This window comes from Dysidea avara, chromosome 4 (genome assembly GCF_963678975.1).
Source record: "Dysidea avara chromosome 4, odDysAvar1.4, whole genome shotgun sequence".
NCBI lineage: Eukaryota > Metazoa > Porifera > Demospongiae > Dictyoceratida > Dysideidae > Dysidea > Dysidea avara.
The window spans coordinates 8171292-8181273 of NC_089275.1; the positions used below are offsets into that span (position 1 = coordinate 8171292).

At 37.2% G+C, this 9982-nt stretch overlaps 1 protein-coding gene and 1 non-coding gene across 2 annotated transcripts; both read left to right on the forward strand.

The window, feature by feature from the left end:
- Positions 1-335: 335 nt before the first annotated feature.
- Positions 336-2309, forward strand: LOC136253955 (TNF receptor-associated factor 4-like). The gene is made up of 2 exons (XM_066046612.1): positions 336-410; positions 463-2309. Exon 2 carries the CDS (start codon positions 550-552, stop codon positions 2224-2226), a length of 1677 nt encoding a protein of 558 aa, XP_065902684.1. The 5' UTR covers positions 336-410; positions 463-549; the 3' UTR covers positions 2227-2309.
- Positions 2310-9078: 6769 nt separating this feature from the next.
- On the forward strand, positions 9079-9150 carry Trnam-cau (transfer RNA methionine (anticodon CAU)). The gene has a single exon. It is a non-coding gene; the product is annotated as a tRNA-Met (tRNA).
- The last annotated feature ends 832 nt before the right edge of the window (positions 9151-9982 follow it).

Here is a 9982-nt window from a genome sequence, read left to right on the forward strand (position 1 = left end):
CTTGTTAGCTAATTCGATATATTTTTTTATATTAGCTATGCAGCTATAGCTAGCTACTTAACTTGGCCACGTGCATGTAGTAGCTAGCTATATAGGATACTGCTGGACCTTCAACACACTTAGAATGTGCAACCTATAAAATATAAACTGTAATTGTAATTCTGTGTGTTGAACAGTTAATAATAAATAAATAAAAATAGATGATAGGGTGCCCCCAGAAAAGAGCCCGTCCATTTTTGCAATTCGTGACGTTATTTGGGATCCTACTGTTCTGCGGAACCAACTCTGAGCGGGAGCCTCGGCGAGAGCTGAGTGAACACAACCATAGATAGTATATTCTCCGTACCGGAGAATATACTATCTATGACAATTCAGGATTACCAGAGGCCGGGATCGTGGATTCGTTTCAGGTTAGATGGTTATTATCATGACAACCAGCGTAATGTGTCTTGTTCTTGATAGTCGGCGTATTTGAGTTAGAGTTGAGTTTTCAGGAGTCGTTTCAGTAGACCCCTGAGCACGTGACTTCGCAGCAATCAGATTACCGGTATGGCCACTTCCAGGGGCGGGTATGACTACAAATTCGTTAATACACCACCAGATCGTCTTGTTTGTAATATTTGTCACCTTCCTAGTCGAGACCCTTACCTCACTACGTGTTGTGGACATGTTTTCTGTAAGTTTTGTCTGGACTGTGTCAAGAATCCGGTTACTGTAAGTAAAAGTGTTTGTCCAGTTTGCCGTGAGGAAGAATTTTCGGCTTATGTCAACAAGCAACTTGATAGAGAGATTAGGAATCTTCATGTGACCTGTACTAATACGGAAAGAGGTTGCGAGTGGCAGGGTGAACTGAATCACATCAACAATCACCTTGGAAACAGTGATGGTTGTCAATTTGAGGATGTGAAGTGTTCCAATGAGTGTGGGAAAATGTTACAACGACGATATCTGGCCAGTCATGTTGAGACTGAATGTCCATGTTATAAGATTGACTGTCAATACTGTCACATTACGGGAGGAAATTGGTTTATTGAGGGAGAACACAAGGAGCAGTGTCCCAAGCTTCCTTTACCTTGTCCTAACAGTTGTATGGTTAGTGATGCAGCTAGTTGTCCTTATTCAATCCGCAATCGTAATAGAAGACATGCACGTGCTGCTAGAAGCGTTATTCAATGCATTCCTCGTGAAAATATGGAAGGGCATAAGAAAGAGTGTCCTCTTCAGGAAGTTAAATGCCCACATAAATGTGGAAAGGTTTTGCAGCGACAAAATCTGACCAGTCATGTTGAAACTGAGTGTCCCTGTCGTAAAGTTGACTGTCAGTACTGCCACATTAAAGGAGAACATCAGTTTATTGAGGGAGAGCACAAGGAACAGTGTCCCAAATTTCCCTTATCCTGTCCCAATAGATGTGAGGTAGAGAGTGTCCTTCGTGAAGACATGGAAGCACACAGGAAAGAGTGTCCTCTTGAGGTGGTCCAGTGTGAGTATCACAATGTGGGGTGTGAGGAGAGGATGATGCGTAAGAGGAAGAGGGAACATGAAGAGGAGAAGATGGAAGAGCACTTGTCGTTGACTAAACATTCACTGACTCAAGAAGTGGCTGATACCAAATTACAGCTTGCTGGTGCTTTGGAGAAAATTGATACATTAAATTTAGTATTACATCAGGCACTTGGACTCACCAGTTACTTCAGTGGTGCAGTATCAAATTTTTCATTCACAAAAAGATGGACCGAGTTAACTACAAAGTCTATGTTGACCAAGTCTGGTGATCAGATATGCCCAGTAGTTGTGAGAATAACTGCTATGAGGGAAAAGAAGAATAATCAGGTACACTGGTACAGTCACTCTTTCTATAGTCACGATAAGGGATACAAAATGTGTATGCGTGTTGATGCTGCTGGTCATAATCATGGAAAAGGTACTCACCTGTCAATGTCCCTGTTCCTCATGAAGGGTCCACATGATGATGAGCTAACATGGCCACTGAGGGAAAAGTTTGAAGTGAAACTGTTGAACCAGATCAGTGACTGTGAACACCGTAAATCAACTGTGTGTTTTAGTGATCATGTAACTGTGGCTGGTAGAGTCACTGATGGTACTATAGCTACTAAAGGTCGGGGAAGACAAAAATTTATTTCTAGCAAGAGTCTCCACGATGTCACACCCACATGTCAGTATCTCAGAGATGATTGTATCTTCCTCCAAGTTAGTAAACTGTAGATGTAGTGACTTCGGAATAGTGTTGTGCGATATGGCAAATTTTGTATATTGCCTATCACAATTATTGGTCTTTCTTTTATCACGATACGATAAATTATCACAATACACAAATTGCATGAAGTCATGGTAATAATTTGCTAGCAACCATGTAAAATAGTCCCTAACATGCACTTTCCTCTGGAAGTAAATCTGTATATAAAGAAATTAATACTGTCTTAAACATCATTTTCTGATGAAATTGCTACACCATGATATATCACGATATAACGATATTAATTTTTTATCATGATCACGATATAAAAATTGATATAATTATCATGATAATCGATATAACCAATTATATTGCACATCACTACTTTGGAACTACTCCCCTGTATATGTAGTTTTAGTTCTAGGACCACATCAAGTAATAGAATTGTTCTCTTATACAGGGAATGAAGGTTTGTGTCATATCCATAGTTACTGACTGCCCACCACCACCACAATTTTGTCAAATTTATAATTTATCCAATGTGTCTTGTAACTTGGTAACTATCTATAGGTTAGTTATTAGGCAGAGGAGATTGGACATGCTCTAAGTGCTACCTAAATATATTACTCTTAGTTGCATTTATTTATTTGTTATATCACGTGACCTTCAATAGTCACAATACAAAACTGGTAAATTATGGGGTTCGCTGGGGTTCATTAGATATTCAGAACGGGCTTCACATAAGCTTCAAGGCAATGTATTTTGTTTTGTAAAAAGCGTTTGAATTCTGGAATAAGTTGTAGTTTGGTGTATACAACTTCACCAGACTTGTCACATATGTATTCTGTAAACGAGGGAGCAATAATGATTCACTGTATTACACTGAGATCAACGTATTACCCTCCTAAATAAAATAATTTGTTTTAGTGGTGCTTGAATCATGTCCAACCTCCTCTGATTATTAGGAGACAACTACAAAGCTCACTCATTTTATATGCTCCTTAAAATTGACAAGAATACAACATTAGAAAATTTTAACTATAGTAAATCAATAAAAAGTACTGAAACAAGTGCACAATATTAAATCACAGTTATACAATAAGAACCCCTACTGTACCTAAGATACCATAATGAAAATGCACAGTGCAATGCTCCATTCATGTCCAAGTTTACCGTGATCCTAAGATTTGTCCCATGTGTTCACTAAATCCAACATGTCAATCCAATCAATCTTTTTAGTCTTATATAGGACAGAGTGGTCATCCTTAGGCCTGACCCAAATGTCCCACCAATAGAGTGGTGGATCCAAGTGGGAACACGTGCCCTCCTCCCAAAAACAGTACAAGCAAAGATCGAGGTACTCTGATAAAACAGTCAGTCAAATACTCTGATAGAGCAGTTACCACTTGTAACACTACTATGAATCTTCCACAGTTGTTCAGTATATATGTATAAAACTGGCATCTGTAGCACCATCCCATGGGCACATATAGCCACTAATAGCTAGCTAAGAATTTTGTAGATAAAAAGCATGTGGTCCTTCGTATGTTATTGTATATTATGACAATTGGTTCATAGCTGAACTACTTATGACTGTCTACAACATCTTGATTAATGCAGATCACTAGAAAGAAGCGTATTATTTATATATTACTGCTCTACATCAAAAAGTTTAGTCCTGAAACATATAAAGTGCCTTTAGCTTCTGAGGGGCTGCACTCCTCCCCCTCCCCCCAGACCCCATACTCTATATGTTTACTACCTAGTGCACCACCTCTTGTTGAACCCTGGCTCCGTCCCTGCAATACATCTTAATCAATACTAGTTGTCAATTCTATCCTTTTGGCCCCATATAGGACAAGGTGTCGACAGCTCAGTCCTACTTGTCTGTCCTATCCTTTCGGTCCTACATAGGACATGGTGGACATCCTTAGGACTGTCCCATATGTCCAGATATGTGGACGTCCTTCCTAAGGACTGTCCCACCAATACACCTCAATTGTCCATCCTATTCGTGTGGTCTCATATAGGACATGGTGGAGACTAGTAAAAGGCATGATGTAACATGCATACATACAAGAGATAATTGTATTGATCACACTAATGCCTTCATTTGTGATAGTGGCTACAGACGTTCTACTTCACTTTAACTGCTACTCAGTCCAATCAGGAATTGAAGGTAATTGTGATTTAGCCTACCCGTAAATAATGAGTCCACAATGTGTAGTACTGTGATTCTTGAGAACTTTTCTTATATTAAAGCACAAAATACAAAGTTTCAAACTATGGAAAATCACTATTATGACACTTCATGTGACAGACTTGATGTATTCTTTAAACAACTGTGAGGTAGCTAGCTATTTAACTCAGTCAGTGATCATGCAATGGCCCTTGGTATTAATGTATGCAAGTTAACACTATACAGTAATTTTCAGTTATCTTTAGAGCAGTTTGTGTAACAGTATGATATGATTTGCATGCTTCTTTCAATCAATTGGTATGCAAAATGCATTTGTGACAGTTAGTCTCACGTGGCCAGACCACTTTTTCTTGGCACGCCGCTTATCAATTATAAGTGTCGTGCTGAGAAAAAGTGGTCTGGCCATGCAAGGTAGTAAAAATTTATACATAATTATAGTGTAAAATGTGTGTCATGGTGCTGCTCATTATGTTTGAAGTCTCTACCCCTTTGGATCATGGCACACCCTCTTCCTCTCCCTGGGCCCCTGTCCTTCCCTTCCTCGTGTGGTAGCGTCTTCTCCTTGCCTTGGTCTTCAAGCAACAAGCCAATTTTTCAAATAAACTATTGTTTTGTCAGATTTTATTTAAAAAGAAAATTAAATAGTGGTTGTAACTATCGGTTATCAATTTTTAATCAATACTGAACCACAAAAATAATAGAAAATGGCTATCTGAAGAGATTAAGTATGTACTTTTGCTGTAATACACTGTAAAAGAGAGTTAAAATGCATGCATACATTGACTTTATATACTTAGCCAAACACTCTAATGCAGTTATAGTTCCAATCATCTATGTAGTTATAAAGCTGTCTGACTGTCTACATTCTTTCTGTGTCACCCACTTTTCTTGCCAGCTGCCACACACAAAACAGTTTTTGTGCCAATTGAAGTGTTCATTATTTAAAATCACCTCACTTTTAAATGAAGCTTCTAACTACCATCATTTGTTGTTTACAACACCGTTAATCCAAGAGTGTAGACAAAACTTACTCGAATTCTTTCTGCAAACTGCAAGTAAGCACCTATACCAGTCAATGCATACAAGACAGTTTTTAATACCCTTAGAGGTTTAGCTATAAGTGGTCAAGGCACATGTTTTATAATATAAACCTAAGGTCCAGGTTCAATTCCAGGTGGTGAAGTATTTTCACTTTAGCAACCTTCTTATTAGTGCAATCTTTTTCTTATATCATAACAACTTTTCATGTAATGCTGATTCTGAATCTTATTTGTGCAACATTCTTTTTGGAATGTGTGCCATTTATTTTAGAAAATAAGGATACTTTTGGTGAGCTATAGCTATAGAAATGCATGCATGAGACTATACTGTGTCTATAGATCTAGAGTAGATACTGTTTTAGCATTATTATACATTTAGAATTAGCATCCTTACCATTGGTAGTCATTTGAAGTAATGTAACTATATGAGGCAATGAAATCCTAGGTATATAGGGCAGGTTTATTACACTTACAGGTGCAGGATGTATAGTTCTGCTGGAGTGTAGGTGTGCTTGCAGTAAATTACACAACTTTGAGGTGGGAGTCTTGGGAATATTTGAGGTGGGAGTATGAACTCTTGATATTACATATGAAAAATCTTTATTAAAAAGCAGTGTACTGGAAATCCAGTCACATAACACCTAAGCTTACTCTCACACCAGACTTTTACTGAAACTTCAAGTGTATGATCAACTTTTAAATTGATTTGATAGTTATAGGTAAATGTCAATATGAAAAAGTTAATGGTACTTTATTATCTATGTATAGGCACAGATTTTCAGTGGTGTCCACCAGGGCTTTATGCTTGGGCTGTTATTGTACTCTTTGTATATTAATGAAGTGCCATCACTCAGTGATTAAAAATTAGATCTTGTGTATGAGTTTGTGTGATGCTTGAATACTTCAGCCAGTGTGTGACTTCTTGTTAAAATATTTGGATATTATAGTTGAACTTAAGAATCTGATAAAGGTAGCTAGCTATAGATCAAATGACCCTTTGTAAATGGTGAAAATGGCTAATAGATGGGTAAAGAGACACAATCTAGCAATGTAGAAAGACACAACTATCCTATCAGTTGTGTTAGCATGTAGTCTAGTAGAAGTGTGGTGTGGTGTGAAGGATCATGTGATCCATATACTAGTTAGGCTGTATTTTTCAATCTTTTTGATTGTGTCAAGTAAGGAAGAAGGTCCCCATAAGACATTACTATATTCTACAATTGGGTGGAGAAGGATTGTGTACAACTTTCCATGACATCGTGATCAGAGTCTTCACAGTCAAATGACTTGCAGAACTCAACAAGCCTTTTAACTACTGTGTCTGTGTGGATATAAAATTTTAGTTTTGAATCAGTTTGTATACCAAGATCTTGGAGATTATATAGCTCCAGTTGATTTTGTTCTTAAAGCATATAGCTGCCAGTGTATGCATTACAAATAATGTACATTAAAAGATAATAACCAAGTTTTTGGCCAGTTAAGTAAAATATTATTATAAGTTATAGTTATATCACAGCAGAAGTAGAATATCTTAGTTATTGACACGAGTCCAGCTGAAGCAAAGCTGAGTTAATAACTAAGATATTCAGAATCTTCAACTGCTGTGACATATATAACTGCCTGAAATTTTCCATGAGTGCAGCTAAAGTATCTGACTGCATTTTGCAAACCAAGAGCAAGTATAATGAGTGGAGTGTTACATGCACCATTTTGTTTGTTAGCTTGTAAAATGTGTGCAAGGTACACTGAGTGTACCTTTTTGCAAATTTGGTCACATAATCATATAGTTACATCAAAGTACCGACAGTCTTTTACTTGGATGTAAACAATGATAAAAAAGCTTCAAAGTTCAAAAAATGGGTCAAATTTTGATAAGACAGTCTTCAGGAAAGCTAACACAACACTGAATAGAACTTACAAACATAAGTACCTGTAGGAGACTAGGAATTCAATACTCTGATCATTTTTATAAGAAATAAAAAATCCAATCATAGATAGGCCTATATATATATGCTGGCAGTGAAGGGGAGTGAGCTGGACCCGTAATCATAGGCACCCTCTGTGTTATTCAGTTTTTCATACTGGTGGCTACCTTTTTATATCCGCAGTATTTGACTGCTTTATTAGGGTAGTCCATAATGGGTGATAATCTGAGTGTTCAAATACATTTAAGTGCTGGCATCATGTAATTGAACAGTGGAAGCGTGCTGAGGCCATAACCCGGCCCAGAGGTCAATGGATTGAAAGCATCCTGTGCTAACTTTAATCTCTTGTACTTTGTACTTTTGTAAAACCTGACTTTTTTACAAGCACTTGACTGTTTTATTAGAGTAGCTAGTTCACTGGGTGATAGTTCAAATCAGGGCCGGAGCCCAGAGATTTTGAGTGGTCAGGCCATCCATGGACTGCAATGGAAGTCATAGTCATGCACAATACTTTTTATTGATCTGATGTGATATTTAATCAGTTTTATTGTGTAGAGATGATAATACTAACTACTTTCATTTGCATGTGTTAGCTACAGCATGCTAAGCTAGGGAAGTCTGGGGCATGCTCCCGGAGAAAATTTTTGAAAATACATGTTCTGAAATAGCATCTGAAAGCTATTTTATATGCACAGTCTCTTTCTGCTTTTCTGTCAACACCAAGAATATATCAAGAATATATCAAGAATATATCAAGAATATATCAAGAATATATCAAGAATATATCAAGAATATATCAAGATAACTTTGTGCTACTGTATACCAATTAATTCAGTTTCATGTATAGCTAGTAGCTAATTGATTTGATTTGATTGATATAATTTATTGTTTATCCTCACAGTAGTCAGCAGAGCTGTTCTTCCCTACTGGAGCACACATACATACAACAGAGTACAAAAACAAAAACATACAGACACAAGAAACTAATTACTCAAACAATACAAACACAAGAAACTAATTATAAATTGTACTTTCATGATACTAATTTTGTTTAGTTATTTTGAGATAATTTTGATTGTAATTACTAGCTAATGTATGATATTCATTATCAATTATTGCAGTTATGCTATATGCAGATGGCTCACTGGATGTAATTTGAAGACTGAATGTAATGGCTTAGACCAACCAGTGTAATAAGAGCAATGATATTCTATACTGAATGCTCTATTAGAGTATCACGATGACTGTTCTATTAGAGTATATTGCGATGATTGCTCTATTAGAGTATCTCGATCTTTTTTCAAATTCAAATGGCTGAAAAGTGGTCCGGCCGGCCCTGGACTTCAAATACAAAAGTGCTACTAGTACAGAGGTTTTCAGGTTGGTTGTCCGCGCATGTGCAACGAATTCCTGTAGAATTACAGTAATTCGTAAACGAATTTACAGTCATACTTCATTCGTTGATAACCAACCTGAAAACCTCTGTAACAGCATATACAAGTGTAGTAGAGTGGCGCAGTGGGAGCGTGTTGGGCCCATATCCCAGAGGTCGATGGATCGAAATTATCCTCTGCTAATTCAGTTTTTTTTCGTACTAAAGTAAAAGCATTTTACAGGAAAGGTACCTGGCTGTTTTATTAGGGTAGTTTACAGGTACCTGTGTGATTGTTGTTTTTTTTAATTAATACATTAAAAGCACCATTAGCATGCAAGTGTAGCAGAGTGGCGCAGTGGGAGCGTGCTGGGCCCATAACCCAGAGGTCGATGGATCGAAACCATCCTCTGCTAGTTTCTTTTTCGTACTAGAGCACTTTTTGTAAAACCTTTTTACAGGTATCCTACTGTTTTATTAGGATAGTTTACAAGGTGACTGTAATGTACATCATCTGCTGTTTTGTCAGTTCGTATTATCTATGGTTTGTATTGTATATTCATACAGAACCTGACTGCTTTATTGGAGTTGTTTACTGGGTGAGAGTAAACTACCCTAGCTACTTGATGAGTGAATTACAAAGCCACTAATGATGAACTGGCTAGCACCGGTCCTAATCTGAAATAGAAGCAAGTAATATCCCTTTAATATTTTTAGCACCTGATGTAGTGACAACGCATTTCAAACAGTAATCAAAATATATAAGCAATTAGGTAAAAAAACAAAATTTTACACAATACAAAACTATTTCTGTGTTCTCTATTCTCTGTCATTAGTTGATCTTCTTCAGTCACTGATTGACTTTATCCCAGCAACCACTTCTTCCCCCATTGCCTCTAACAGTGACACAAAGTGAAGCAAATCTTGTTCAGTAGCAAACTTTTCCAAAATCTCCTTCCCCAACTTGGTACCCTCTGGCAGTTTCACATCACTCCTCACAACCCCAGTAGCCTCATCCATCACTACTGACATTGATTAGCTGTAGAACGAGCAATAATATATTATGCCAGCTGCAGTATGAGTTACAGTAACTGGGTTATTTTTCAGGTTTACAATGCATCATTATAAGAATTTACACTTCTGGGGCCACTTGGTGTACAATTGTAAAAACTCCACAGTGAACTTTTTGAAGCACAAGTAAAAATGTAAGTTACTCTAATAGAGCAACCAGTGATTTTACAGGAACAT